Raw genomic sequence first — 13,532 nt, 5'->3', positions numbered from 1 at the left:
ACTATTATTATCTGTTGGTATTAGCGCGAGTACAAACTCAAACTTCCAAAAAAACGTGGTGGCTCTAAAAAGAACCGCTGTCAGCAACACGCCCCTGATGCGTCGCAGTTTCGAGGCAACGACTCATATCTTCGTCTTAACTCAAATTAGTTCAATAATGTGGTGGCTCTGAAAAGAGCCGTTTGGTAATTAGTCGGTGACGCCTAAGCACGTTCGCCTCTGATGCGTCGTGCCAGTTGAATGTCCTTGGGCATGATGGTGACACGCTTTGCGTGGATTGCGCACAGGTTAGTGTCTTCGAAGAGACCGACCAAGTAAGCTTCGCTCGCCTCTTGCAGCGCCATTACGGAGCTGCTTTGGAAGCGCAAGTCCGTTTTGAAGTCCTGAGCAATTTCCCGAACCAATCTCTGGAAAGGAAGCTTACGTATGAGCAACTCGGTCGATTTTTGGTATCGGCGAATTTCTCTCAAAGCGACTGTGCCTGGCCTGTATCGGTGAGGCTTCTTGACGCCGCCGGTCGCAGGTGCGCTCTTTCTCGCAGCCTTTGTGGCAAGCTGCTTGCGGGGAGCCTTACCCCCGGTGCTCTTTCGTGCGGTCTGCTTGATTTTTATTTTATTTCGATAATGCATATACAGGCACAGTTAAATCAAATATTGAACAAAAAATAATATTGACCATCGTGCTCTACGTTAGAGTGCAATTAGTCAGATAACCCTAGTGGGACAACACTACGGGTCTGCCTTGGATTTTAACACGTATTTATTGCTCAATGTTCAAGTATTAGGGGAATGGATGGTGCCAGGTAAGTGGAAGCTGGGTTCGTACTTTCCAACTACCATACGGTGGTTGCGAAGATGGGTGCCAGGTATATTGGAGCGGGGTCGGTATTTCAACTACTATATAGTGTTCGAGAGGATTGGGTCAGATAGGTTGTAGCGGGGTCGGTATTTTTACTTATTAAGTGGGATCATTTAGTTGACCGATGGAATCAACTAGAGGGAATTATTTATTGCTTATGGTATATTACGATGTCAGTGACTTATTTGGAACCTTATTTTACTTATGGTATATAACTCATATTTACTATAGCTAACGGGGGTCATTAACTTATTGTTATATTACAATATTAGTAGCATAGGCCTTTATACTATTATCTGATATTTATACTATTAGCAGGATGGGTTCCATTATATACTATCCAAAATGGCCTAAACTACCACTTGGGGTGGCTGAGAATATCGGATCAGGTAAGTTGAATTTGCCTAACAAAGGTAATATAGCACAATTTTTGAATCTACATACACAACAAAAAATAACACTAAAAAATTTTACACATAATATGCCTAAGAAAAGTAATATAGCATATTTATATACATCTATACACGCAAAAGAAGTTAACCCTATCTATCTTAAAACATAACGTGCTTGGCAGGGTGCTTCAATCAAAACTTTATGGGTTTCTATACATGTGCATGCATTACAAGCGCAATGTATCACAATTTTGGAATAAAGGCGGGGATAGTTCAGTTAAAGTCGGCTTAGGTTGCGTCTACGTGGGCTATTTCCGTAATAGGGTTGTGCAACGTTTAAGGGATTCATAGCTGGTTTCGTATAAGTGGTTTCTTTATATGCTTGTTGGGGATCTTATAATCTCCATATTTAGTTACTCAGCATACTTAATATAGTACACTGTTGGGGACCTCCATATTTAGCTGCTCAGTATACTTAATATAGTGAACTATCATACCGGTGTTGGATAGAGAGGATGGTGCCAGGTAAGTATAATCAAGGAGAATGATTTATAGCGTATAGTATATTACGATATTAGTAAGTTATTAGGAACACTATTTCACTTATGTTGTATAAGAACATAAGATTCATCTTATACGAGTGTTGGGGAGAGAGGATGGTGCCAGGTAAGTATAATCAAGGCGAATAATTTATAGCGTATAGTATATTACAATATTAGTAAGTTATTAAGAACACTATTTCACTCATGGTGTATAAGATTCATATTTAGTATATATAACGGGAATCATTCATAACTTACTGTTATGTTACAACATTAGTAGCTGTATTCGTATAGGTGGCTTATTGGGCATTTGTATCATAATCCTACAGACACATTGGCCTTTATTCAATCATGTGATATTCATATTAGTATTAGGGTAGGTTCCATTATATACTATCCATAATGTCCTAAACTACCATTTGTGGTGGTTTGGCATATTGGGCGAGGTAGGTTGGATTTACCATAAGCAAAAGTGATATAGCACAATTTTCTACATCTATCCATACAGAAAACAAAAATAAAATTTACACTAGATACATTAAAACATAACATGCCTTATAAAGGCAATATATCACAATTAACATGACATGCTTGATGGATGAAGTGTGGGGTGCTTCAGTCAGAACTGCATGGGGTTCTATATATGTGCATGTATTATAATCGCTAGCATTTTGAATAAGGCAATTAGTTGGGATATTTCAGTTTAATACAGCGTAAATCTTGTCTATGGGGGTTATTTCCGAAATAGGGTTATGCGGCGTTTAAGTGATTTAAAAAGAGAAATACGTAAATACGTAAATTAAAGTCGAAAGACATAGTTACAATTGGGTTTTGACATGAGCGGTGGCTTTTTCAATGTCGCCAATGCGTAAGGTTAACTTAAATTTTATAGTTACGAATAGGCGAATAAAGTTACTACAGGGATTTCACGTTATTCCCACATCATTTTGATATTTTTCAACCATATTGTTGGCTATTTGTCTTAGAGTTAGGAGCTCTTTGTTGTGCTCAGAGCTTTTTGCATAATTCATCAATTTGATTTTGTAGTTTATTCCAGCAGTTATTTTTGCTAACATTGTTTTAATTGACGGCGGTTGTTTCGTTTGGATTATTTTATTTCTTTCAGTCCAGATGCTCCTTTTAATAGCTGTTGTGAGGTAGATTAAAGTTGTTTTGGCCGGAATGTTTGTCTCTATGTTATCGTGAAATTTTAAGTGTATCATCACTGCCTCTGTCGGCTTTATCCGGCCTTGACTAAATTCTCTTGCCCAGATATTAAGGGCTTCAGACGATATTTTACACGTGATTTTGCATTTCGTGAATAGGTGCATTTCTGTTTCAATCTCAGATTTACAAAATGTACATCTCTTTGATTTACTGGTGAAGTATATCCTTGGTTTATTGTTGGATGGTAAGATCTTGTGGGCAATCTTCCAATTTAGGGTTCTGTCGTTTTCATCTAATATATTGCTGTGTATATTATTCCAATTGTGATTGGCGAAATATGTTGTTTTCCATTTGTTTCTGTTGTTAACTATTCGTTGATATATTTCCTTATTTGAGCAGGTCTGTATTTCTTGTTTTGTCATACTGTTTTCCTTTATAATTTGCACTACTATTGCCCAATGTTGTTCCGGATTCCATGTATGTGGTCGATTTAATGTTAGCTTTATGTCGGCGAATTTTTTCAGTTGGTATCCCAATTGGAAATTTATCGTTTTGTTGATTGGGTGACATTGATGGTCTTCTGGATTTCTGCAGTATTTCAGTACTGTTGCTATGTACATGATATCAACGAATGTTGGAATATCTATTATATTATAACCACCATTGTTCTTTTGGCGCACTAGGAGTTCGTAGTCAATATTTTCTTTGCCTTCAAAGCAGAATTTCATTATTTGTTTCTTTATTTCCGACTTTACCGTTTTTGTCATATGTCGGAGAGTGCTTTTGTACAAGAATATTGGCAGCATTTTACTGTTTACTATTATCCTTTTTTGTTCCATTGTTAGGCGTCGAGGTTGATATTTTAAGGTGGTTTGCCGCAGTAGTTTTATTTCGTTTATCCATTGGTCTTTCGCGTTAATATATCCATGCTGGTGGCCAAGTATGTTTATGGATTGTTTCCATATAATTTCGGGGATTTTTTTCATCTTTCCGAATTGTATGCCTTGAGTTTTTTGAGGGTTTATTTGTAGACCTGATATCCTTCCAAAATTTTCAATTGTCTGGATCGCTTTGTATATGGAGTATTCCGTTTTTACTGTGAGCGTCAGGTCGTCAGCATAAGATGGTGTTTTGAATTCTTGCGCTGTCGCTTTGAGTTTTATTGGTACTATGTCCGTGTCTTTTGTTATTTGCTGCAGTAGAGGGTCAATCGCAATTGTAAATAGTATCATCGATAGATTGTCTCCTTGTCTGACGCCTCTTTCTAAAGAAAAATCATGTGTTAAATTTCCATTAACAAGGATTACTGCGTTAGCTGATTTATATACCCTTTTTATATAAGATATAAACGTATTATCAAAACATTTAGCCGTCAAGACTTCAATTAGGTATTCGTGGTCTATTGAGTCGAAGGCCTTTTTAAAATCGATTGATATTATTGCTCCCGTTCTGGATCTTTTCATCTGGTTTGTAATTTCTCTCAGAATCAGGTTGAGATCAGCTATTTTATTTGGCGGGTTAAGGAATTGATGTCGATGGGTTATTTTTGGAAGTATTAATTTGATTCTATTTGCCAGTACTTTGTTCAAGATTTTGAAGTCCACGTTTAATAAGGTGATTGGTCTGTAATTGTCTATGTTTTCTTTGGGCCCTTTTTTATGTATTATATTAATTATTCCTTTCGATAAGATTTGGGGTATTCTGGGGGTTGTAAATAGTTCGTTTATTATAGTACTGAGTTCAAACTTAATAGTGTTCCAAAATATTTGATAAAATTCGATGCTAATGCCATCTATTCCGGGAGTCTTATTTCTCTTCATATCAAAGACTGCCTTTTTGAGCTCATCTTCTGTTATGAAGTTGCTCACTTCACAGGCGTCCCATGGTGGACAAGACGCAAATTTCTGTAGAAAATTTTGCATAATATTTTGGTGGACCGAGACATCTTTTGAGAATAGTTTTTTATAATATTGGTATACAATTTCTTGTTTTTCTGATTCCTTTTCTCTAATTTGGCCTTGTTTATCTACTAATTTTTCGATTCTTGATTTTACACTTCGTTCCCGAATTTCTTGCAAAAAATATTTTGAGTTACCGTTATTTATTTCGAATTCTTCAAGTCTTGATTCCATTTTTATGGTTTCCAGGCTTGTTTGGTTATTTTTCAATATTCTTTTCTTTACACGCAGATATAATTGAAAAATTTTCTCACCTTTTGTAATCCGTTTCCTAATTACCTCCAATTGGTGCCTTAGGTCTTTTTCCTTGATTTTTTCTTTTCTACGTTTTTCCTTTGCGTGTTCCATTAGGGTGTTTTTTATCTTGGATTTTATCAGGATCCACCATTCTAAGTGAGTGGTTGCGTATAGTTCTTTAAGAGTAATCCATTTAATCCATTTTTGTTTGAAACAGGTCGAAAACTCCATGTTATTGTATATTGATGAGTTATTTTTCCATGTGCCGCGGCCAATTAAATCAGATTTGTTAAGTTTTATTTCCGTTTGAACAGCCTCGTGGTCGGTCATCAGGCAGGGTATTTGAGTTACTTTAGTTACTGGTATGTCTAGTGATACATAAATTCGGTCTAATCGTGAGCCTCCGTTAAGATAAATATGGGTATAGTCTCTTTTAGTTGGAAATAATTTTCGAAAGGAATCAGTTAAATTTAACTTTTTTGTGGCAGAAATTAGAGCTTCAGCTACTGGTTTACTCGGGTTGTACTGTTGTACGGGTGTCCTGTCTAAATTTGGATTTTCTACCACGTTGAAGTCACCTCCCAATACTACAGTCAGATTGTTTTTTATCAGATTTGGCAGGGATTCGAAAAGTCCTATCCGTTTTTTATTTTCATGCCCGGATTTGACATATCCATATATATTAATTAAGTTTATAAATTGTCCTTTTATTTTGGTTTTTGTTGCGATAATGCGCCCGTTTGAGCCCATGTAAGTGTCGGATAATTCTACATCCTTCAATTTGGGATTAAATAGTATTGCCGTACCTGATGATTTTGAATTAAGCGAGTTCCAGATTGATAGCCCTTTCCATTTGCTTTGCCATTTAATTTCTTCTTTTATCGAGGTATGCGTTTCCTGTAGAAATATGATGTCACTATTGATCTTTTCCAAAAAGTTGTATATGTATAATCCACGGTTTTTTGTGCTTATTCCGTTTATGTTTAATGTAGTTATTCTAATTATTTGCTCCATAATTTAGCTGAAAAGAAAGAAGGTTATTCGGGATAGGGTGGGGGGGGGGGCATTTTTTCAATGAAGGTCTTGCATTGTCGAATGGGTTTCCTGTATAGGCCGTTTGATTTAATTGAAAATATTTTGAGGTTTTTCAATTTATCCATTTTGGTTAGTAAATTAAAGAGGCCTAGTTTGTCTTATATATTGGTTTCGGATATGGCTCTTTGCAGCGGGGACAAGCCCGTTTATGTGACTTTATGTCCGTTTTGGCAATTAGGGAGTAGCAACACTTTACTGGGACTGCCTCTTTGCTACATTGAGGGCATTCCGTCTCCTCCCAGAATGCCATTTGATCTTTTTCGGGCATTACCAGGGTTTTTGGGGCACAGCAGGATTGCAGGAGGTGGAAATCCGTGTCGCAGTTCACACAATAAGCATCTCGTTGGTCGCTTACCAGGGCGATCGTTTCCGCGCACCTGGGGCACATTAGGATGTGTGTGGGCTCAGTTACGCTTGCGTACTTTCTACCACGACCTTGTAGCTCTGCGGTACTTCCTGTCGACTCCCTTTCTCTTTTTAGGTCGTTTATATTGTCATCTGTGACATTAATTTCAATTGAATCTTCGTAACTACTTCTTTCTTGGCTGCTCGTTGTAGTTTCGGTTTGTTTTGGTTTGGTTTTGTTTATGTCTAGGCTAGTTTCTTGATTGTGTGAACTGTCGCTCTGATTAGTGTTGTTTTGGTTATTCTCGGGTGGTGTCTGGCGGCCTGATGTTGCTTCCTTATAAGGCGTTGTTGCCGTTTCAGGGTTGGTTGCGTTTAGCTCTGTGTCTTTGGGCGTTTTCGCAATTTGCTGTCTTCGGGTCGGGCACGTTGATCTTTGATGGCCCGCCTCACCGCAATGGAAGCATGTATGTGTAATTCCATGATGTTTTACATATATTGTGCAGTTTTGAATTCTGATATAACTTTTGGTGGGGTTTTGTTGCATATCCTTTTTATTTATTATTACTCTCCTGGTTCCGGTTTTAATCCCATCATCAAGTATGTAGTTCACCGATGTAACGATCCCATGATTTCTTTCAAAATATTCTTGAATAACTTCATTTTTCATTTTAACTGGAACGTAATTTAAGTATACCGGTATTTTATCTGAGACATAGAGCCTATGCGCGGGCAATCTCTTGCCCTTGCTTTTTAATTCCCATATTTTTCGGTCAGTTTGAATTGCTTTGAGCCTATTAATACAGCTGATATCAACTGCTCCGTTCGGGTAGATGACATAGCCGTCTAAATCTTCCCTTGTCACTGTAATTTCCTGAAGAAAAATTTTCAATTCCTCTTTGGTTATGACGCTTTGAAATTTAAAGCTTATGTCGCAGCTTCTGTCTGGTCCATCATTTCTATTTTGGACAACTACATTTGAGTATGATCTCTGCGGGGTGGCTGAAGTGTCTGCCTTGGCGTCCATTTTTCGTTACACGGGGTGGCGATAGACTCAATCTGGAAAGTCACTAAAACTGAGTGCTCTTTCGTGCGGTCTGCTTGGTTCTGGCCATTTTTTTTGTTCAACGATAGATACTCTCGCGTAACTGATTTAGAGCTCGAGCCTCAAGCGACTATATGTACCGACCGGGTAACGTCTTCTAATTGGCTAGACATCTTTTGCGCGCCATTTTTTCTCTCCTTTTCGACGACGGCCGCCCCGCGAGAGGTTATAGCTCGATAGCGCGTTTGGCAATTATCATTGTCAAAAAACGCAACTCGTAAACAATGTCTGGACGAGGTAAAGGAGGAAAAGGTTTGGGAAAGGGGGGAGCAAAGCGTCATCGCAAAGTGTTGCGTGACAACATCCAGGGAATCACAAAGCCCGCAATCAGACGTTTGGCACGCAGAGGAGGTGTCAAACGTATATCGGGACTCATCTACGAGGAAACTAGAGGAGTTCTCAAAGTATTCTTGGAAAATGTTATCCGTGACGCCGTGACATACACCGAGCATGCCAAGAGAAAGACTGTTACAGCCTTGGACGTCGTGTACGCTCTGAAAAGACAAGGACGAACTCTCTACGGGTTCGGCGGTTAGATAGCTCATCCAACGAACGTTTCAACAACGGCTCTTTTTAGAGCCACCCATGCCATTGTCAGAACTGGGGTTGTTTCATTAATTTTGAAGTTTCACACTTGACCATTATATTTAGATATATATCGCCTACTTTTGTCGACTTGCTCGTGGACAATTTTACGCCTTGCTTGCTATCGCTTCGAGAGCGTCCGCCCCACATTTCCCGCTCTTTCGTAACGCGCGTTTTCTTGCTCGTGGACTAGAGGCATTTTGACGCCTTGCTTGCTATCGCTTCGAGAGCGTCCGCTCACATTTCTTTATCGTGGACCGGCGCAATTTTACGCTTTGCTATCGCTTCGAGAGCGTCCGCTCACATTTTTCCCGCCCTTTGACTCATTTATTGTTCGTTCGTTAATCGGTCCGCGCGAAATATATTTCCCGCCATTTTGTTAATGCACGTGGCAGAGGGATCGAGGGCGTGTAGTTAGTCAATTGAATCTCGTAAAAGATCAGAGGTTTCGAGTGACGAACTCTTTGTGTATGATATGTTCGGGTGGCTCTAAAAAGAGCCGTTTTATATCTCTGGCGATCCCACCTATGTCTGACTACTTCTTTTTGGCGGCGGTCTTTTTCACAGTCTTCTTTTTGGGGGCCGACTTTTTGGGAGTCTTTTTTGTCGCCTTCTTTGCGGCGGGCTTCTTCGCAACCTTTTTTACGGTGGCCTTTTTGGTTCCCGTAGCGGTTTTCTTAGCCTTGGGCTTCTTTGCGGCTGCCTTCTTCACGGGTGCAGTCTTCGGCTTCTTGGCTGCTGGCTTTTTCTTCTGTGCCGACGCAGTCTTATTTTTCTTTGGCGGTTCCTTTTTGGTAAGTCTGTAGCTTCTGGGTGCTTTTGGCAAATCCGTTTTAAGCGCGCCTTCGTCGACCAGACTTTTGAGGGCCCTCTTAAGGTGGATTTTCGCCTGATCTGATTTCACGCTGTAATTTGCTTCGACGTATTTCTTTATGGCGGCTCGCGAGGATCCATTTTTAGTGTGAGTAGCTTTCACGGCGGCCATTGCCATTTCCTTGTAGGATGGATGCGCTGCAGGCGCCCGCTTCTGAACGGTTTTCTTTGCGGCAGTAGACATGTTGCGATACGATTGTTCTGACCAGGTTATGTCGATTAAAATGTAACTCGTCGCCACCAGACGCTCTATGTTTAAGGACCTCGCGAGTCCAAGAGCGGACGCGCTCGAAACGCTATGCAACGTCGCGTCACCGAATAGCGTAACTTTTGAACAAATTTGTGCTTGTCTACTCGCACCAAAAGTAGTTTTGAGATCGAAGCTCGATGTTTTCCAGCAATACAATGGTGATGGAGTAAAGAACGCATATATACGCTTTATCCAGCACTTGTTCCTCGAATTCGGAAAGCGTCACAAACGTGATAACCGCTAAATAAAGTGAATTACGACACATCTTCGATTTCCTCGTTTTTGGCAATTGTACATACAACAAGACGGATTTTGTACTATTACCTGGCGATATCGCTTCAACTATTAAATATATTGTTGGCAACTGAAAGATACATGACAACAACATTATTGGGGCATTCCATGGACGCAAATTCACGAAAGCAAGAGCTTTTATCAGACATCTACTTCGCGGGAAAAAAAACTGACGCATTTTTTTTATACAATTTCTTCGGTATCTTTCCCCAAATCGAATATCGGTTATAGGTTCCTGACTTTTTATCCGCTCTACATATATACATATATAGAGAGAGAACAGTTGTAAGTATTTGGCATGCTCGTGAAGATTTCAAGTACGAGTGTTATTTACGCTCGGATTATAAGTCACACACAAACAATATAGCAAGAGTTTAATTTTATTTCCACAAAAATAGAAACTAAGCCAGAAGATTAACAAAATAATGGTTTTTCGTGACATCAGAAAGGCTAAAATAACAAAACAATGATATTTTTGGCAGCGTTTGTTGCCAGAAGCGCAACCATTGCAGAAAGTTTTTCCGCACTTTATCATATGGCAACATTCACAAAGCTCGGCAGAGAAATTCAATCGAATACCTGGAATTTCCACGATGCCACGTACAAGAAAGCAAAAATGGGAACACACGCGAGTCACATAGGTTCCAATTAAAATTTTGGCCATTCATTCGCCAAACCAATAAAACAAAATTTATATATATAATCAAGACACAAATACCTTCGGTATATTACTGAGTGGCGACGATGCGAACTTTTTGGGTCATTGGAGTATGTTGCCACCCAACCCAATCAAATGAGGTATAAAATATAAAACCGGCTCAGTACCAATTCCATCAACACATCCACTCTTGTTCGTTCATTATATATATATCATATCTTGTCTGGTTTCTTCTTTTTTTTCAATTTGGGATATTTGAAATTACTGTTTCATGGTGAAAGGTGCTATTCTGAGTTATGCTATCTAATTCATTCACTTTCTGTATTTGTATTGCATACAATTATGCAGATCATAGAAAGGTTCGGGACCAAATGGGTTAGCATGCAGATACATATTATTCTAAAAATTTGCATATCTGGGAATGCAACAAGTGAAAGTGCACAAGTAAAAACATGTAATTCAAGGCGGTTATCACATTCCAGTTTAGTATCGATAACGCAAAATATTTTGCAAAGTCATAAATCTTCTTCAATTTGGGACCATTCATTGTTAAATTGATGGTGGGTGAATATTTGTTTTTGTTATCACGGTGATAATTAAATATCATAGTGTGAGAATTTTTCTGGATTTGTCGGTAATTTGTAGGATTTCATTCTTTCTCTGGTATTTTGGAAATTACGTATATCTTTGCTGGAAAAGTTGAGTAAGTACATCAGAAGGTATTGAGTTTTTTTTATATGTATCATCGGCGAAGAGTTTTACAAAAAGCCGAGGTACAATTTGCCACGTCATTGCTTTACACTAGAAACGGGGTTCGGGCCGAAAACCCGTTGAGGATCTGATGTTTTGGAAGGAAAGTAGATAAATAACTCGACTTTGACCATCCCGATAGCAGAAATGGGTTCAAGTTTGCTGATGAATAATATTTTTGGCAGCCCACCAATCAAATATCTAAGACTTCAAAATAAAATCTCTTGAGTTTGCGTGCTTTGCGATACCATGAACATGAGAGCTGTTACGCCTCCAAGTAGAATTTTGTCGACCCGGCTTTCAAATTCTTGTAAAGCCTGAATGATCCGACTCGCAGAATTGAATGGACGTGTACTCTTCTGTTAATTTCATAATTCTCTACATAATACTATCGTGAAATATAAAAGTGATAAGATCGCATACGGTTCACGAACCAACTGCCGACCGTCACACACAAAGGCAGATGGATAGATGCGCGAACCAACCTAATATGTTCGACAGGGCTGTGACAAAACATTAAACTCGACAGTGTTTGAGTTGGTGGCACTGAAAAGTGCCGTTTATGTGATTTAATGTGGCGATCCGACTTAAGAACTCTTCGACGTCTTTTTTGGCAAAAGCACGGCCTGGATGTTGGGTAACACACCACCTTGGGCGATTGTGACTCCGCCCAGTAGCTTGTTCAGTTCTTCGTCGTTCCTAATAGCCAATTGCAGATGGCGAGGAATGATCCTGCTTTTCTTGTTGTCACGGGCAGCATTGCCTGCCAACTCGAGAACTTCAGCGCTCAAATATTCCAGAACTGCAGCGAGGTACACGGGTGCCCCTGCTCCAACACGCTGTGCGTAGTTTCCTTTGCGGAGCAGTCGGTGTACTCTGCCGACTGGAAATTGCAGCCCAGCGCGGGACGACCGGGTCTTAGACTTCGCCTTCGATTTGCCGCCTTTACCTCTTCCAGACATGTCTTTCGTTTTTTGTGCGTACGGTATTGAATGACGAGAGATCGCGCTCAAAGCGATATTTATACCTCGACAACGGTTCAGCGGTGAACAAAAAACAAACTAACATCGATCTTCTTCTCGAAACGCGACTCTCTCGCAGCCTCATTTACATACGCGCTTGTATATATAATTTTGTGAGACTCGATCACCTCATTCCGACAAAAAAGCAACATGCCGGCCACTAAAGGTAGCAAGAAAATGTCAAGCAAGAAACAGACGCCGAAGGGCGACAAAAAGAAGCGCAGAGCGAAGAGAAAAGAAAGCTTCAGCATCTACATTTACAAAGTACTGAAGCAGGTACACCCCGACACTGGAATTTCCAGCAAGGCAATGAGCATCATGAACTCGTTCGTCAACGATGTATTCGAAAGAATTGCCAGCGAATCGTCTCGATTGGCACACTACAACAAACGCTCAACCATCAGCAGTAGGGAAATCCAGACTGCTGTCCGTTTGCTTCTGCCAGGCGAACTCGCGAAACACGCTGTTTCCGAGGGAACAAAAGCCGTCACCAAATACACCAGCTCCAAGTAAGTCGTTTTCGCGGCTAACGAAACAAAAAACGGTCCTTATCAGGACCACCCACACTATATTGTACGAGAGTTATATAATATAAATAATGCGTCGCAAATTTTCACCCCTATGCGAACGAAGTATGTTCGCATACGACAGACATCGGGACTTTTGAGACCGGTACGCGTTTCACAGTCTTCCGGGAGAAAGACGTCGCGAACGGCGGCGTTTCTTGTGTAAAGAAGAAGTAATTTCGAGTCGACACAGTAGCCAGTATTGGAAACGCAAACTCACTATTATTATCTGTTGGTATTAGCGCGAGTACAAACTCAAACTTCCAAAAAAACGTGGTGGCTCTAAAAAGAACCGCTGTCAGCAACACGCCCCTGATGCGTCGCAGTTTCGAGGCAACGACTCATATCTTCGTCTTAACTCAAATTAGTTCAATAATGTGGTGGCTCTGAAAAGAGCCGTTTGGTAATTAGTCGGTGACGCCTAAGCACGTTCGCCTCTGATGCGTCGTGCCAGTTGAATGTCCTTGGGCATGATGGTGACACGCTTTGCGTGGATTGCGCACAGGTTAGTGTCTTCGAAGAGACCGACCAAGTAAGCTTCGCTCGCCTCTTGCAGCGCCATTACGGAGCTGCTTTGGAAGCGCAAGTCCGTTTTGAAGTCCTGAGCAATTTCCCGAACCAATCTCTGGAAAGGAAGCTTACGTATGAGCAACTCGGTCGATTTTTGGTATCGGCGAATTTCTCTCAAAGCGACTGTGCCTGGCCTGTATCGGTGAGGCTTCTTGACGCCGCCGGTCGCAGGTGCGCTCTTTCTCGCAGCCTTTGTGGCAAGCTGCTTGCGGGGAGCCTTACCCCCGGTGCTCTTTCGTGCGGTCTGCTTGATTTTTATTTTATT

The 13,532-nt window shown here is 40.3% G+C and overlaps 1 protein-coding gene across 2 annotated transcripts; it reads right to left on the bottom strand.

Annotated features, from left to right (window-relative positions):
• Window positions 1–595: 595 nt before the first annotated feature.
• LOC144425253 (uncharacterized) lies at window positions 596–7,739 on the bottom strand. Of its 2 annotated transcripts, none has more exons than XM_078114800.1 (2): window positions 5,961–7,739; window positions 596–4,223 (listed from the first exon to the last, which is right to left on the bottom strand). In XM_078114800.1, the coding sequence occupies exons 1-2, from the start codon at window positions 6,166–6,168 to the stop codon at window positions 2,719–2,721; spliced, it is 1,713 nt and encodes a 570-aa protein (XP_077970926.1). In that variant the 5' UTR covers window positions 6,169–7,739; the 3' UTR covers window positions 596–2,718. The 2 variants fall into 2 exon arrangements, with proteins under 2 accessions (XP_077970926.1, XP_077970925.1); XM_078114799.1 differs by having other exon boundaries at window positions 5,172–7,733.
• Window positions 7,740–13,532: the final 5,793 nt, after the last annotated feature.

Source organism: Styela clava, chromosome 7 (assembly GCF_964204865.1).
Source record: "Styela clava chromosome 7, kaStyClav1.hap1.2, whole genome shotgun sequence".
NCBI lineage: Eukaryota > Metazoa > Chordata > Ascidiacea > Stolidobranchia > Styelidae > Styela > Styela clava.
The sequence above is the reverse complement of the archived record's forward strand: the minus strand, read 5'-3'. Positions and strand labels throughout refer to the sequence as shown.